Here is an 18,690-nt window from a genome sequence, read left to right as displayed (position 1 = left end):
GAGCAGTTGCCCCCGCACTATGCTAAATCTTATCTATAGTGGAACCACGAGCAAAACAACCTGCGCAGACCCGCGAGTAGGGGTGGGGGAGAGTGGACCATGCTTCCTTATGACCGGAGGTGGAGGGAAGAAGGGAAAGCTGCGCGGGGACTTTTCGTCCCAAGGTTTTTTCCTTGTGGTCGATCTATACAAAGGGAAATGTACACTATTTGCCCCCCCCCCCGAGTTTTGGTACCTTGTAACCCAATCGCCGCCACTGCATAACAGTAACAGATTAATCGTCTTTCAATTTCCTGAATAGAATTAGTTTCAGATAAAGCTAGAAAGATTTTTTTTAAAATTCTTGCTTAAAAACAGTCAACAAAGATCGTCCCAAACGCTCCTGCATCAAAAACGCTTAAAATTTCCGAAGACACCGGACCGCTATCGCTGTTCGCCATGTTTGATGAGAACTTTTGTAGGTACGGTACGTACTGTACGGTTGCTCCATAAAGTTATGTGATGGTGCAGATGAAGTGGAAAGTAGTGGACCTTCTTAGGTGGGAGGACCTATTTCTAGTTATCGAACGTGCGTACGTGATAATGCAGCAGATTGATAAAATTCCTTCCGTGTTATCTTTCGGAACTGTATTGCTACTGAATTGTGTTATGAAGAAGAATGATATGCTTCATTTTATTCGCCAATTATCAAGAAAATGAAACATTTTTCATGCATGGTTAATCAGCTTTTCAGTTGGATGTTTGTTACGAAGGAAAATACACAGTATATTGTATGATCATGTCTTATTTCGTAATAACACCAAGGAAGTTTGGAGACTTAAAACGACGCAAGTGGGGTCCATTATGAATCGTATTTTGGAAAGTGGTTGGCATAACCGCAGGCAGATCGTTCCCTTGGGGGATGCGATCAGAAAGTTCAGATGTTTTTGCAGCTTCTAACATAAAGTATGGAAAAAGACGTTTGTGCTTATTGATATCGAAGATTGACCATGAGTTGGCTTAGGAACAGCCCTTTACGAGCCAGCTTTGGAAAAAGGTCAACTGTTTCCCCTCCAAAGGACTGTGATCCATCTGCGTGCTATGATAGTTTTAGGAAACATTGGCAACAAGCCTATGAGATTATGCAAAGTACACAGGTAATAAATAATGGATGTGATCGACTAGTTTTTCGTATTGTGTAAACTGCTTTCATCATGATGATAAAGTGGCATTTTAATCAAAAGTTAGACATTATTGCAGTACAAATTTGTAGTACCAACATATTTTATTCATTTAATGCCTAGTGGGAATTATGTCTGGAATTATACTCTGTTGATGAAAATAAAACGAAAGAGCTCATTACAATTTTCTAAGTGTTTACTAAGATTACTTTGAGAAAATCAAGTCCATTACATCTAAAAAGAAATGCATTCGTACAGTTTCGGTAAAAATTTACTATCCGTCAGACACCTATAACTTCTTCGTTTCGTCAATTTTTGACATTCATACTTACCTATCTGCTTCGCAGAAAATTCCTTAAGGTGTATTGACGTTTTTTTGATCAAAGTAATTGCAGTTTTTCACATTACAAGTACTTCTTTCTTGTAGTCTTTTCGCTTGCCTGAGACACAATATGGCGCATACACCTTCCTACATAATCGCACGTCGTGCTTGTTTTGTCGATTTTCATTCGTTATGCAGTGTTTCAACAATGCTCATCTGATCCAATTTTTTTTAAAACTTTTTTGCATTGTTTTATGAAGAAAATTGAAATGTTTCGTTGCGCTATCCGTGAATGGTTTTTGGGGCTATCCGTCCCGGAATCGGTGGGAAATTTAAACTAAAAAATTATTTTCTTTTGATATTTTTGACTCCAAATTTCCCACCAATTCCAGGCTACGCCCCTGGGGTAATTGACCTACCGCGGCCCCGCCACCGCTCCGGCTACCCAGCTTTCTCTATAGAGTCCCTGTTAAAGGCATGTTAGAAATTGGCCTGAGTCACCTGCCCCCAAATGAGCCCCAAACTTTTAAATTTGAAGAAATCCGTTTCCAGGATACGGAAAACTTACCTGGATTTCACCACACATCCACGACATGTCATATTGGGCATATACCCACAGCCCATTCCTCCTAACGAGTAGCTTACATTCACTACCAAATTTTCAACATTCCTTTCCTTCCTTCACAATCCCATGTTCAATTAAATTAAAAAATCCACTGGATCTTCCACACCCGATACGAATTTCACCATGCATCCACGACATGTCATGTTTCTAACTTTCGTTGCAAACACAGACAGTTCGAAACACTGGATACCCAATGAACATGAACAAAACACAATCACGACGCGTGATGATGTACGAAGGTGTACGCGCCAAAGGCTATTGTCCGTCGGAGAATTAATTTACAACAAAGAACATGAATTTCTGCTATGAAACATTCCCACATCACACAAAACACCTTCCCGATGTTAGACAATGCTACAGGAACTTATTACAGTAAGTAGTTTCTTCTGTAAAAATGAAGAAACATGTCCGAAGCATAGTAAATTACTACCTATCCGAATTTTGGAATTTTTAGAAATTGAGTATGATGTCAACAGTATTCTCTTGTTTGCCAAACATTGTGCATCAGGTATAATTTAACAATACAGGGAATTTCTCCAATTTGTTTGAATTTTCGGTTACTTACTAATTTGGGTCTCCTAATCACGAATCTGCACTTAAAATTTGGCGCTCACATATAAATTTGGCGCTTATTTGGGGCAGGTGAATCCGGCCACTTTCTAACATACCCTTAACAGGGAGTCTATAGATATAGGCGGGAAGCCGGAGCGGAGCGGAGGCGGGGCCGCGATAGCGGTTGGGGGCGGTAGGTCGATTACCCCAGGGGCGGAGCCCGGAACCGGCGGGAAATTCGGAAATCGAGGGTGTGGAAATAAGAACTTAATTTCGATTATTTTGCTATTTCCACGTGTGAGCGCCAAATTTTGACTGCAGATTCGTGATTAGGGGGCCAAAATTAGTGAGTATGCCGAATTTCAAACAAAATGGAGAAATTCCCTGTATTGTAAAATCGCTCCGCGCATCATGTTAAAATCACCCTAATTTTATCTTGTGAAGAAATGTAATTGAGATGAATTATATTGATTTTTTTTTTTCAGCCTCCAAATGGAAGCCCTCTCCAAGATGATGTTTTAGGAGTGGTGAATCATTTAGACCAAATGGTGACACTTTTGTTGTTAGAACTTAAAGGTTCAAGCTCCAATGACACAACTAGGTCTGAGTCATGCTTGGAGTATTTGTTGAGTGAGAATCTGCTGGATGTGTTATTCACATGGAGTATTCACACTGGGAAATACAACAATGTACTTAAATTAGAACAGCTCAAATTGTACGAACTGTTGATCAGTAATTCTCAGCAGGAACTGCTCGTGCATGAACCTTTTCTTCGGCCTCTTTTGAAGCTTTTGGGCTCATGTGGGGAGTGCTTTCCAGTGGAAGTGGAAAAAAGACTTGTGATTCTTTTAAATCAATTGTGTGTTTCTTTGATGCAAAATATAACCTTGCTGGATTTGTTTTTCTATGCATCATCAGACCAAGGTCCTGCCAAGTAAGTGAAACTTTTATTTTTAGGTTAAGTTATTTGAATGAAGTGCCAGGTTTCTTTTGGCTCAATATTTGTTGATATTATGGTCTGATTGTGTAATGATTGTGGTAAAAATTTACCATTCCACAAACACCTGTAACTTCTTCTTTTCATCACTTTTAACATTCATACTTACCTAGCTGCTTCATGGAACATTCTTTAAGGTGTATTCAAGTTTTTTTGATGAAAGTAATGTCAATTTTTCACATTACGAGTACTTCTTTATTTGTGTTGTCTCGCTTGAGTATGACACAGTATGGTGCGTACACCTTCATACATAATCACACTTCGTGCTTGTATTTTGTCGATTTTCATTCGTTATCCAGTGTTCCCAACCTTCATAACCCAAAAAAACACACTTGAAAAGCTGATGTAGTTTAATTTTTTTTTTACTTCACATTGTTTTACGAACAAAATTTTAACTATGCTTGCCTAACCTAACCTAACCTTGCCTGAAATGGTTTGTGGGGCTCCCGGTATGAATTTCACCATGCATCCACGACACGTGATGTTCGTATTTTTGGTTGGAAACTCAGAAGGTTGGAAACACTGCATCCCAATGAACATCAAAATAACACAAGCACGGCGCATGATGATCTACGAAGGTATACATGCCAAAGGCTATTGTCCATTGGAGAATTAATTATCAAGAAAAAACATGAATTTCCGCTATGATACATTCCCACATGACAAAAAACACCTTCCAGATGTTAGACAATGCTACAGGAACTTATTATTATTAAGTAGTTTCTTGTGTAAAAATAAAGAAATCTCTTTGTGGAATAGTAAATTAGTTCAAAGTTTTTTGTGCAGTGACTGTTCCGATTGTTTTATAATTTTTTTTTCAAATTCTCCTTGCAGGAAGAGTAATCATCGTAGAATTTTGGCAGTCATTGTCACACGAAATTTGAACCTTCCTTAAAGTAATGAACACTGTTTGGATTTTAAAACACACCTTAAAAATTACCTGTTATTAAAATTTTAGTATCTGCCAAACATCTGAAATTCCTTTATTTTCTTGTTTTATACATTGGTACTTACGTATTCTGCATTGCTAAGGATTGTTGAAGGTGGGATTTCGTTTTTTTCACGACAATTATTTCAATTTTCTACATATTGAGTAATTATTGTTTGTTGTTTTTTCAGTTGCGTTACACACAATATGGTGGGCAAATCTTGACTAGTGTTGTCTATGATCAGTGGGTGTGCAGTGTTTCCAACCTTCTTCACCGAAGAGTACCTACTTTCTTGTTACTGATTTTCTATTTTTTTCCGGGTTCGAAAACCCCACGAACCATGCATGGCAAAGTTAGGTTAGGCAAAAATAGTTAAAATTGTCATCTTGAAAATTGTCATGTTCTTGCAAAACAACGGCATGGTTGGAAACACTGACCGGGGGTTATATCATCGAACGCATGCAAGATTTAGTTCACGTAGTAGAAGGACATAGACGCAACAGCTTTCATGCATCAGAGAGACATTAATCTTGAAAAATACATGATTTACCGGGCAAATAAATTAAACGATGGGGGAAAACACTTCCATGACCTTTGAAAAGTGTACTTTCTCCTGTAAATTTGAAGAAATACGTTTCTCGGAGATGAAAACTTTACCTTGTTGGTTTGTTTGGCTAGTTACATGCTACAGAGTTACATTTTTCATGTGAACTCAAAGCTATAGTCATAAGTTGATGGGGGCAAGAGGGAACTTGCCCCCTGCCAAAGTTGTTATAATTTACAAGTTAAGCATGCTTTTAACCTTGTGAGACCTGAGGAGCAAAGTAATAAACAGTAATATTGTGATTCCACAAATGTAACATTTGTTTATCAAATAATCCTTGATTATAGATAATCCTTTTTTTATGGGAAGGCAAACAAACTTTTCAGTTCAATTTAGCACACCATGCTATGAGTCCAGGGGTTCCTGGCGTACGAATCCCAGCCAGGAAGGTGTTTTTTGAGAGTGTCCCTTCTTCACGATTAGCCAAAAGTGCTAGGAAAGCAAAGCAATCAATTATACTGCACCATGTTCATATTCCATCCCAGCTCCCCTTATTAACCACCTCCGTACTGGGAGAAGGTTGGGAACTTGATGTTCCACTGTAAATGTTACCATGGACAATTGCCAATGGCTGTGCCGAGACAGTCTAGCAACGTTACTAGGTGGTCATACTTTTGCTAGAAGCAGCTGCAATACAAGTAATGCAGATTGACTGTTGCAATCACATGACTCAACCAATGGCATATGTTCAGTTCAAAATATGGGCTGTCTCACTATCCTGTAGTATTTGATTTGAAAAAATAAAGATTCATGTTTTCAGATTAAAAATTCAAATCAGGAATCACCAAGTATAATAATCTGTACTATACAATACTACTATTATTATTTCTTATTGAAATGAACAATTTTATGTACATTTTCATATCAATTTTTCTTCTGTATTTTAGTCTTTGGGCTTTGCAGGTATTCAAGCTAGCCTAGAATGTATGCTGTGTGCTGTGTATAAAGGTCCATTGGCTGTTGTATATGACGAGCAGTATAAGTTGACAGATTTATGTCCATTCTCATTCATCAACATACATATTTCCCTTTCCAGGTTTGTGATTTTCTCCCTCCTAATCCCATTTGTACATAGAGAAGGAGGCATTGGACAACAAGCCAGAGATGCCTTATTGCTCTGTATGTCCCTGTCCAAGAAGAATGAAAGTGTTGGATTATATATTGCTGAGCACTCTAATGTGTGTCCAGTAAGTACTGTTCTTTCTAGTTTCACATTCAAGTTGTTGCAAGACGTAGTGCTAGATTGTCAATGAGTGTCAATTGGAAAAGAGAAGGCAAAATTTACGTATAATCAATAAAAAATTATGAATATATATATAGAACAGTGAAAAATTATTTAAGTGCATTTTGTTATAAACGTATATTAGAGGCCATTGACGCACTGCACTCCCTCAAGAATTACGTTGATTTTTTTAATCATCAGATTTCTATGTTTTACGTAAAACCGGTTCCAACCTACAGAAAATGCAAATAACGGGGATATTTCATCCGAAAATATGGCCTACATGAGTAAAAACCTGCTATTTTAGTGTACTTTTCACTGCTTTTTATTATTAAGATCCGTTTGTATGCATACTCAAATAGTGAAAGAACTCATAAAAATAACTTCCAGTCCCAAACCTAACAATCCAAACGTAAGGACGTAAACTTATAGCTGCTGTTGTGGAATGTTGTGTTGGATGCTATATTCACTTGCGTGACTTCTTCGGGCTGTTTTGATTCACGGTAAGGTAACAGATGTACTTTACTTCATGATAACCAGGGAATGGATTTATATGTAGTAAAAGTGAGTTAAATATGTAAATACATATTTAGTTATTTTCACCAATATATGGAGTTAAATATGGACTTAAGGCGTGACCTTCCACATAATACACCCAAATGTCAACCTCGCTTCCACGTTAAGTACACCCTGGACTGAAGACTAACGAGGCTCTGGTGACTGGCCCCATGGCCAGTATAATTTTGTTTGTATTGTCCTTACGTGTGCTGAGTGCCCCTTTACAGCCTCAGCTTTTAACGAAAGTCAGAAGATTTTAATATTTTATGATTTTAGTTCTGCAATGTTCGAGTTGTTATTTGTAACGATAAGGGGCTGGACTCCGTATAATGTGACGGGTGCAAAATAGCGTCAGTGCTGACGCACCCAAAATTTTAAATTCAAATTAAAAAAAAAATTCAAATATGGACTTAAAATTGTAAGAATTTACAGTACACTTACATTAACATTAACTGTAAAGCAACACAAAATGTGTTTTCATTTTCTGTTTCCAAAACAATGAATAACAAAATGTTGTTGTAAGTGTTCGAACGTGAATTTTCTTCTGTTGTCTCTTAAGATGGATTTATAATGACTAAAACTGCATACAATATTGCAAGAAGTAATGGGAGTGTATTTCAAATTTGTCGGTTATTTGCAAGCAATTCACCCAAATCTTTCGGTCACACGGGGACATGTAGTTATTGTGCAGATATGGAATATATGTTGAGAAATGTTCTGAAATATGGAAACTATGTGTAAAAATAACCAAAATATGTAAAATATGAGCCAAAACCTAATACAAAGTAACCAAAAAAGTTCTTGCTGTTTTTGACGACCCATTAATCATGCGCTCACAGAGAGGAAACAAAATGACGCACGTGCCTGCCAAGCGATCGGGAGTTAGTCTGACCATCAACTGTCAGTAATACAGGTACGTTGCGCACACACAGCAGTCATAGCTTGTCCAGTGTCGAGGAGAAATGGAGGTATCGAAGCAGCTTGTTTGCGTGTGTTTGTTGGATGACGAGACCCTGAAAGCAGCCATCGAGGAGGACAGTGATCTAACGTGTGATGAACTTTCAGAAAGGTTCCATGTTTCGGCTGAAACAGTCTGATTGTACCTGCATGGGATAGGGAAGTTATACAAGTTAAGCAAGTGGGTACTCTACACATTGTCGGCAGCCAACAAGGAACAACGAGTGACAGCCTGTTTGTTCTTGCTCACACCCATATTTGATCGCTTGCTCACTGGTGACGAAAAGTGGGTCCTCTATGACACTCCCAAGCGTACCAGACATTGGTTGTCGCCACGTGACTCTGTTCCTCACACCTCAAGACCACCTCTGCACCCACGAAAAGTTATGCTCTCTGTATGGTGGAATTGTGGGCAAGTGGTGCATTACGAGCTCCTTCCACCTGGTCAGACCATCACTGCTGACCTCTACTCTCAGCAGTTGCAAAGGGTGCACCGTGCATTGCGGCAGAAGGAGCTGGCATTGGTGAATCACAAGGGTGTGCTGTTCCTGCATGACAATGCCAAGCCACATGTGGCAAAGAGGAACCGGGAGACCCTTCAGCAACTTGGCTGGGAGACACTGTGTCATCCACCATATTCACTGGACCTTGCACCAACAGATTACCACCTGTTTCATTCCCTCGACAACCACCTCCGTGGGAGATCCTTTGCAAATGAGGGAGACCTGCGTAATGCACTCTCGGACTTCTTTGGATCCAAGCCCGCCGAGTTTTATCACCAGGGTATTGTGCAGCTGCAGGAACGTTGGCAAAAGGTGTTGGATGCTGATGAGATTTCTTCGAAACCTAAAGGTACTGTATTGCTCTTTGTTTATCACTGCTCTAGAACGGCAAGAACTTTTTTGGTTACCTTGTATATGGAAAATAAAAACTGAATTTTGCGAGTCTACGTGCCATGATGTGCAAAGATAATACAAAATATAACCGATTTCAGCTTCATACATAAATATGTATTTACATATAAATTTGTTCCGTGGCAATAACATATTTCAATGAGCTGGACCCTGTGGCCGAGTGGTTAGCACATCATGCTGCGACACCAAGGGTCCTGGGCTCGAATCCTACCCGGGCTTGGTTGTTTGTGAATGTCCATTCATCAATTTCATCACTCATCCCCATCTTCGCAAATTAGTCAAGAGGCACAAAACTCGAAGTAAAATAAACTAAATCAATCATATTTCAGCAAGTTAAAATCAAATGGAAACATTCATAAACAACAAAATCTTCATGCACCATCAAAATATTTCACTTTCTTGAGGAGGGTACAGAGGGTCAAGGGCATGGTGGAATGACAAACAGGTGGATGCACGCGCATGGCTCTCAGCCATACGTCACAGCTCTGACGTCAACATAGTGGCCACAGCCAGGAGAGGGGGTGCTTTTCAGAGGGTAACAAGTGGAGTTTCCGGGTTTGTTCTTTTCTGTAGACCATTGAACTGGTGTTTCTTTTTTGTTGTCTTCGTTTCACTTCTAGTGAGAAGAATCTAAGTGCATTGCGAAAGAAAATATGCCTAACTGTGCTATTTACGGCTGTAGCAATCATTACAAAAAGACGAAAGGAACGAATATCAAGTATTTTGGGTTTGCTGTTAAAGAAGAAGAATTTTGTTACGAATGGGTATTGGCTTGCAGGCGGAAGAACAAAATAAACAATTTTATATATATATATATCTCTTTATATATATATATATATATATATACACACACACACACACACATACATATAATATATATGTGCATGTATTGTGTGCTTTCACGTATCACATTTTACGTTGCTTTTCTGCCTACTTGGGCTGATTGCCCAACACAAATACTTACCCAGTTCAGGATTCGAACCCGGTAACTTCCGTGGCAATATCGCGAGTCAAGAACCCGGCGCCCTCAGTCACCGAAGCGACTCACGTATATATGCAGTCTTAGGTGTGTGTATATTTACGTATATGTATTATACGTACTATACATATGTGTATATATAGGGTTATTAATGCAGTCTGTGTTATATGCTCTTTCGTGCCTCAAATTTATTTCTAAGTTCCCCGTGCATATAGTACCGTACCATGAAGGCACATTTTAGAGGTTTTAGGTGTAGGGACCCACACATTCTAGATCTCGGCCATTTAGGAGGAGATGTAATCCCTACCACGCTCCGGCATCCTTCCCCCCCTCCCCCGTGGAAGGAAGTCTTCTGTAGAATACAGCTGGATCGCGAAACAATTATTGCACAGTGAAAACCCTTCCGTTCCCAACACATCTAATGTTTCTTCTCCCAATATGATCAATTGCTTACTCATTTAGGTATCTCCAGTGACGTGCCCAAGGGAGGGTTGGTGGGGTCATTACCCCATTTGACCCAGTCCTTAAAAAAAAGAACGTTAAAAACAGGAAAATATGGCAAAATGAGGACTGACCACCAAAAATAGTATGCGTAACCCCTCTCCCTGCCGAAAATCGTTGGCACGCCACTCTTTTTCTCGGACACATTTTTAAAAATCAACTCACCAGAAAGTTTTATAATTTCGTATTACAGACTGAAGTAATGCACCTTTAACACGATCAAATGAATCATGAACAAGTCCTTGAATTGAACGCTTAGAAGGAAATGATGTCAGAGACAACGCCATTTTTCTCTTGGATCCAAGGTTCGGTCAAAGAATTTCTATTTAGGAATGGTTCTAATTAACGCGCATTTATATCCTCAGTATATTCTAGAACGTTGCGCAGATAAATTATTTATAAATATTGCCAGTAGTTCGACTCCACTTATTGAAGAACATTCCCTCTCGCGCCTTCCAGAGATTAAAAATTACAACGAATCGCTCTACTTGTGGCGATACCTTTGCTGTGCAGCTTCCAAATGCTGACAAGTCTCTACATAGTGCTCAAGTTTGCTGCGACAATACTGAAAGCTCAAGAAAAGTTTACGTGCAATATTATCAACAACAGGGTTATAGAACATTCTCCGTCTTGCCTTGATAAGTATTTCTCCCCTTAAATTATCGTCACATTATTCAAAAGCCAAAAATCCTTGTTTTATCTAATGTAAACAGAAATATTTCCTGAAGGTGTGTGTGTGTGGGGGGGGGGGGGGGGCTCGAGTCCCCTGATTCCCACCTTGGATACGCGCTATTAACAATAACAGGTTTATAGAACAATCTTCGTCTTGCCTCGATAATTGTATCTCTTTAAATTATCATCACATTATTCAAGAAGACAAGAACCTAATTTTATCTAGTGTAAACTAAAATATTTCCTTTCCTGGGGAGGAGGGCTCGAGCCACCTGATTCCCACCTTGGATACGCGATATTAATAATAAGAGGGTTATAGAACATTCTTCGTCTTGCTTCGACAATAATTTCTCCTTAAATTATCATCATAAGCCTATTATTCAAGAAGACAAATACCTAATTTTATCTAGTGTAAACTGAAACATTTCCTGGGGGGGGGGGGGGGGTCGAGCCACCTGATCCCCACCTTGGATACGCGCTAGTAACAATAACAGGGTTATAGAACATTCACCGTCTTTTCTCGATAATTATTTCTCTCAAATTATCATCATATTATTCAAGAAGCCTAAATCCTAATTTTATGTAGTATAAACAGAAAAAAATCCTACGGGGGGGGGGGGGGGGGTGTGCTTGAGCCCCTTGATTTGCAACTTGGATACGCACTATTAACAATAACAAGGATACAGAACATTCTCCGTATTGCCTCGATAATTATTTCTCTCCTTAAATTATCGTCACATTATCTTATTTCACACCACAAGAAACCAAAAACCTCATTTTATCTAGTGTAAACCGAAAACTTTCGGGGGGGCTCGAGCCCACTAAGACCTCTCCTTGGATACGTGCCTGGCTCAGTACACCATGGTTATGGTTATTCCGCGTGTTTTGAAGTTATATTGAGTCTGTAGTTGAAATTTGTTTCACGAAGAACGCTTCACTGTAAAGCGAACGGATTCTTTTCAGTCCTCTTCTGCAACGATGATGACGTCATGCGCCGGAAGGGAGAGTTTTCAGGATCGGCTTGCATCCACCTCTTTAGTCTTTACACCATGGGTCAAGGGTAACCATATATTATTGTGTGTTGGTGAGTCTCAAGGAACACTGCTGGATCTTCTATAGTTTTGTTAAGGAATAACTTTTGTTTGTTACTTTGAACATTGCAGAGTTTTTTTTATTTATTCCCCAAAGTATAACTCCTTTAAAATAGTACTGTTAACTTTAAACGTCTTTAATTACAATGGTACCTCAATTATATATCTTTCAATAGCCTGTGGCTGATTAACTTTGAATCTTTATGCAACTAGAATCTAGCACTAACTTACAGACTACTTGTAGAAATATCAAATCAATAAAATTATCAGCAGTTTTACAGATAAATCAATACATCAGTATCATCTGTAACAATGTTTTTTTTGAAAGTTTGTTGAAAAAATTTTCATTTTGCAAGATTTACATATTATTATTACTTTTGCTTTTTTTTGTATATATCTGTTATTGGATTTTACCTTTATTTTACATATTTTTATGGGGACCTAGGTGAAATACTTATGATGCAGGAAAATGTAAATCCAGAATAAAATTATAACATGTTGCTTTATTGGGACCATGAAGATTGAATATATAATGTGAGAAAATGTAAGGTTTGTGAACATAAAATTGGGGTTCTACTGTATACATATACAAGGGGAAGTTAAAAATTATCTACACTTTTGCCACAACTTTTCTCAGGTGGCCACACTGCCTTCAGCACTTGTATGATACAAGGTTGTACTTTTGTGGTCATGTGGCCGAGGTTTGATCTGAATCGCTCCATTTTTCTTTCTTTTGTTACAGATTAAACATGGCCGCTCCACTGGCATTGTGCGCCAAGGAAGAGCAGCGATCAGTGATCCGATTTCTCTGGTCGAAGGTGTGTCAGGGACTGAAATTCATTGCAGGCTTTCAGTACATCTGATGATGTCAGAATAATCTCTTTGGATGATGGACGGCATCGGTTCATCAGAATCATCTCTCAAGCTTGTTGAATCTTTCCATGAGTGGTGGAGGTTGATGGGCATCCTACTCTTTGTGTTTCATGCTTGTCCAGCCATTTTTAAACCTCTCGATCAACTTATACACAATTCTACGCTGTGAAGCGCTGTCCCTGTATTATACTGAATGCCTATGATGAATTTCAACCCCTGACACATCTTCAGACCAGAGAAATCGGATCGCTGATCTTCCCTGGTGCACACTGCTAGTGGAGCGGCCATGTTTAACCTGTAACAAAAGAAAGAAAAATGGAGCAATTATGATCAAATCTCGGCCACATGACCACAAAAGTACAACCTTATAGCACACAAACGCTGAAGGCAGTGTGGCCAACCCGAGAAAAGTTGTTGCAAAAGTGTAGATAATTTTTGACTTACCCTCGTATACCCTTGAATTTCTCTTATTTTTTTCCTCTATTTTAAAACGCTTTTCTACCAGTTGAGTCAATAGTGACGATAAAGATGATGGGACAAGCACCCATCTCTTATGTAGCACATTACGCTTACCGTTGAAGGCCTCTCTAGTGTCGGGATGTACAGACGAATACACGTGCACACACACAAACACGTAAATATATATATATGAATGGCTTATTGCAGAAAGGGACCTGAGTCACATTTTTTAGGTATCGGAGTTAATGGTATTTTTGATTTTCCTAGTTACAGACACATCTTTTAGTGTAGAAAGGACGTCAGTCACACGAGGCTATAACCAAGAAAATGCACAGTGAAAAGTGTACTTTAATGTAGAAAGGTACCTAAGTCACTGACTCGGGTCCTTTTCTGCAATAAACTTAGCCGTGTTTATACGTTGTACGAACCGTGTACGCTAATCTGTAATGCAGCTCGGGGCGGTAAAAATACTGTCAAACTTATTGACACCAGTAACATTATTGATTTCGCAACGTGGTGGCCTCATGTCTACAAAAAAAAATGTGACATCTGTTAAAACTACCATGTGTTCCTACAAGAACAGGCAGTATTTTCAGATTTCCAAGTATCATTACTTTGAATACTGTGTTGAACATAAGGGTACTGTCAAGGTCTCCGAATTCATCAAAGGTTTAACGTCTCACCTAATATCTGTCCAAAGGTGCAAGAATTGTAATTCCTACGTCAGGTATGTTCCTTGTTGCACGTTTGCCGATCAAGCTTACTAAATTGAAGGACATACGAACTGCCTTGTCGTATGTACCAGACAACGTCGAAGGATTTTATGAAGATATTCATCAGTGGCCCACTACACTTGCCAATAAAACAGACTCAGATGTAGAGTAACACATGCATGTACGAGCTTACATTGTTGTACTTCAAACACCGACAGTAAAGTCCAGAAAGTGCAGTACACTGTAATTTATTGATGAATCTATAATTTTCTGTGGCATATACGAGGGCCACTATTTATATTTTGAGCCTTGGCAACACTGATTGAAGTTAGGTGCGATTTGACGTTTGCACGGAATCGTCTGGCATTATTGACCATAACGTACTTCAAATGTTTTGTCAATAGCTTCATTTGTGTTGTTTATGTTGCCTTGGAGATTGCGCGACAACAATAAAATGGAATTAACTCCTGAACATTTTCGTGCGATGATTTTTTACGATTTTGGACGTGGATTATCAAGACAAGAGTGCATCGATCAACTTACTTCCACATTTGGCGATGAAGCCCCATCCTTTGCCACTAATAAAAATGCTGGTATAACGAATTTAATCGTGGCCACACTGCCATCAGCACTTGTATGATACAAGGTTGTACTTTTGTGGTCATGTGGCCGAGGTTTGATCTGAATCGCTCACCGACGAGATTCGCGAAGGTCGTCCAAAATCAGTTGTTCAAGAAAACATTGATGCTGTGCAAAACCTAATACTGCAAGATCATCATGTGACATACTGTGAGATTGAGGCAACCATAGGCATTAGTTCCACCAGCATATATAAAATATTACATGATCCTTTAGCTGTGAGAGAGGTATGTTCTCGTTGGATCCCACACAATTTGACAAAAACTCAAAAAGACGCTCGCGTCAATTGGTGCAAACAAATGCTCAATAAATACAATCGTGGTGCTTCAAAAGACGTATATAAGATTGTAACAGGTGACGAATCATGGATATATGCATATGAGCCGGAACGTAAATAGCAGTCGACTGTATGGGTGTTTCAAGATGAACCGAATCCAACAAAAGTTGTTTGCGCTCGAAGCACATCGAAACAAATGGTCGGTCGCCTGTTTTTTCTGGAAAACTGGTCATGTGGCAACTGTGCCTTTAGAGGAAGGTAGAACGGTCAACTCTGAATGGTACACAACAATTTGTTTGCCAGAGGTCTTCGGTCAAATACGGAAAACAAACAAACGCCGTCAGATCATTCTTCATCAAGACAATGCCAGCTGTCACACACCTAGTCTAGCAACCGCCTTTATGAACAATCAAAAAATCGAATTGATGGGTCATCCGCCGTACAGTCCTGATTTGGCACCCAATGACTTCTTCTTGTTCCCGAATGTCAAGAATAAATTGCGTGGACGATTTTCGTCGGCGGAAGACGCCGTTGATGCGTTCAAAAACCATATTATGGAGGTGTCTCAAGAAGATTGGAAAAACTGCTTTGACAAATGGTTCGAACGAATGCAAAAGTGTATTGACCATAAAGAAGAATACTTCGAAAAACAATAAAGCAGTTTTCAATGCCAAATTCCTGTTTTTTTTCATTGTTAGGCTCAAAATATAAATAGTGACCATCGTATAACATAACCTAACCTAACCTAGCTTATGTGGCAACATCAAACGGGTGTTTGTAGCATATTTATCGTCTTATTTCTCACAGTTTCCACTTTTATTGCAGAAAGGTACCGGAGTCGCAACTTTTTCATCTCCACTGTCTCTAGCAGCATACTGCAAAGGGGGGGGGGGGGTATTGAGGGTTTCAAAATTAACTATTCATTATGCTGAATATTTGTTCCAACAACGGTACATTTCTTTCTTACAATATTATAAGATTTTTCTTGTTTTTCTCAGAATTGTGTAAAAGTGACCCAGGTCCTTTTCTGCAACAAGCCATTCATATATTGTTTTAAGAAAGAAAATGTAAGATTTACCTTTAAGTAATATAGGGTTCCAACTGACCAGGAAAAGTAAGGAAATCAACTTAGGGGTGGGGGTGAAAGGTCATTGAATTTTGTAGTAATGTTCAAATACTGGAAAGGTTAAAAGAACCGAATGTTCATTTGGTTTTTGTGATTGCCAACCAAACTGGTTTCTTTTTTGCGGAAACATTGCATATAATTTTATTATTATTTTGTCATTTATTTTCAGCATTGTTGAATAAACTTGATTCATTTTATTAAATGATTAATTAAAGCATGTCGAGGACAAGGGATTTTGGGTTTGCAACATTAGTGGGCACCTTATTATAGTGTGTTTAAAATCCCACATTTATATCTTTGTAGAGATATGATTGACTCATAGTCATTGTATTCTCAGAAATGCATATTTTGCAAGTGTTTAAGGGCCTTGTGTGCATTGATAGTGAAGTGGGCTTCCAGGTTGTGGTAAGGTAATTTAAATGTTAGTGACGTAAACAAATACTTTGAAAAATAAATATTATGTTATTTTCCCAGGTTCTTGCAACAGGCCTCAGTGGATTGTATTCTCTTTTGCCACGAAAGTTAATAATCGAGACCGAAGATTGGCATCGTTTGACGCCTGATGACGTGAACGACATCCACGAGCTAACAATGTTCATGAATTCACTTGAGTTCTGCAATGCCGTCGTCCAAGTGGCACATCCTACTGTTAAAGCCCAGCTGTTGGAATTCCTCTACCAGGGCTTTCTCATGCCTGTTATGGGCCCAGCTTTACTTCAGGTAATTATGTTATTTTGATTGTTATGGCACAAGACTACATGCTTGCCTAGCACTTAGTGAAAAGTTGCTTTGTTATTATTATGTTGCTCACTTTTGTAAGATTCACTTTGATTTAGAGAATTTATTTTAAAGAGGCAGCAGATTGTGTATGCTCACTGCAATATACAAACCTATATTTCTACCAATACTTGAGCACCGTGGAGGCAACTGTAGTGTAAAATTTTAGTGCCACAGCAGTATATATTAATACAAACTGCACTTACGTTCAAGTATTTTTGAATGTACACAAATACCTACATATGAATTGTACTTGTTTAGGAATTGTTCTTTTAGGCTGGCTTTTTCTTTCTTATGTCTCGCAAAACAAAAACTTAATCTCTAGTGTTTCTGTTGAAAGACTCCCACCATCTTTCCTACAGTTTAATACATTATACCCTTGTCTCATCATTTACGTAAATACTCATCCCATACCACCATTACGTTTAAGATTATATTTGCATTCCACTATACTGTTCCGTTAGCAGCATCTGTCTTCCCACTAACCACCGAGATGTATTTTGCATTTAGCGTAGACTCTTGTTTCGAATATAAATTTCATTTTCTTGTAAATTATTTTCTGGATTTACGCCATAATTTTAATTATATGTCACCCACACGATTGTGATGTGAATGTTTATATATTTCTCTACTTTGATGAAAAATTAGGAGAGCGTTACTTGAGGTTAGTGCTCCCATCTAGAAGTCAACAGTTGCAGGTGGCTTGGTAAATGAGCACATTGATTTTTGATCTCACCACTGAAGTTCCAGGTTCAAGTCCTACTCGGGGCATGGGTGTTCATAAATTTCATCGAATGGTCACGTATCGTCCTCTTCTTCCCAATTAGCAAAAAGTGACAGAGGAGTAAAGTAAAACTATAATATTAATACAGTCAGCAATTCTCATCTGGTTATCAGTAAAAAGTAATTGTAACACTTGCAAACATTGTGGTAACTAGATTCTCAATAGTTTTCAATGTTGCATATAAAATCTGTTATTTTCAATAGAGTATTTTTACTATCCAATTTACTTCCACTGCTAAATACTATGGCAGTCTTTGTTTAGGATCTGAACCAAGTTAGGTCTGCAGACCAAACACTAAGGCAAAATGTAAACACATTGCTAAATAATGTAAATTTTCTTCAAACTGTCATTTGTGCAGTCTCGAGTTCATGGGCTGCAGAATTTCCACCAACTTTTCATTCACTAATTTTATTTCTTCCATTTTGTAAATTGGAAAATAGAACTAGGGTTGGTTCGTACTGACCTGGAAATTCCAGAAAAATGAGGTAATATGAAATATACCGTAAATATGGTTATTTGTAAACTCTAGAAAGAATTCTAGAACTGTTCAGTTTTGCATCTGGAGCCATTGCATTAATATTTTTACCCTAGAAATTGAATGTAAACCATATTAAAATAAGTTATACGTTACAGAACTGTCTCAAAGTTGAAATGGTGTTAGTCTTAATTTCCGTTGGTTAGTAAGGGCAACAGAAAGTTGGGATTGTCTTCTATTTTTTTCTATCTTATCTCCACACTTTCTTTCCAAAACTTTCCTGTGTCTACATATGGGGGTGCCAATTTCAAAGCCCGTTCGTTTTACATGTATCATTATAGGTAATATTTTTACAATTTGATGTGAGGAAATAAAGAAGAAACCGAAGTTCAGTTAATTATTTTCATATATTCTGAAAACTAGAACTAGATTAACATTTTATTATTATACTTTTGGATTTGTCATTGATTTTATGGAGGCAGTA

At 38.4% G+C, this 18,690-nt stretch overlaps 1 protein-coding gene across 2 annotated transcripts in view; it reads left to right on the top strand.

Annotated features, from left to right (window-relative positions):
• Positions 1–511: 511 nt before the first annotated feature.
• LOC145999213 (FHIP family protein GJ17503-like) overlaps positions 512–18,690 on the top strand; it is a 54,127-nt gene continuing 35,948 nt past the window's right edge. For both annotated transcript variants that reach the window (XM_083136154.1, XM_083136149.1), the window contains exons 1-4: positions 512–1,136; positions 3,145–3,593; positions 6,226–6,376; positions 16,645–16,890. In XM_083136154.1, the coding sequence (XP_082992280.1) occupies positions 990–1,136; positions 3,145–3,593; positions 6,226–6,376; positions 16,645–16,890 (993 nt within the window). In that variant the 5' untranslated portion in view covers positions 512–989. The remainder of the gene's footprint in view (positions 1,137–3,144; positions 3,594–6,225; positions 6,377–16,644; positions 16,891–18,690) is intronic.

This window comes from Lepisma saccharinum, chromosome 1 (assembly GCF_977018435.1).
Source record: "Lepisma saccharinum chromosome 1, izLepSacc3.1, whole genome shotgun sequence".
NCBI classification, from domain to species: Eukaryota; Metazoa; Arthropoda; class Insecta; order Zygentoma; family Lepismatidae; genus Lepisma; species Lepisma saccharinum.
The sequence above is the reverse complement of the archived record's forward strand: the minus strand, read 5'-3'. Positions and strand labels throughout refer to the sequence as shown.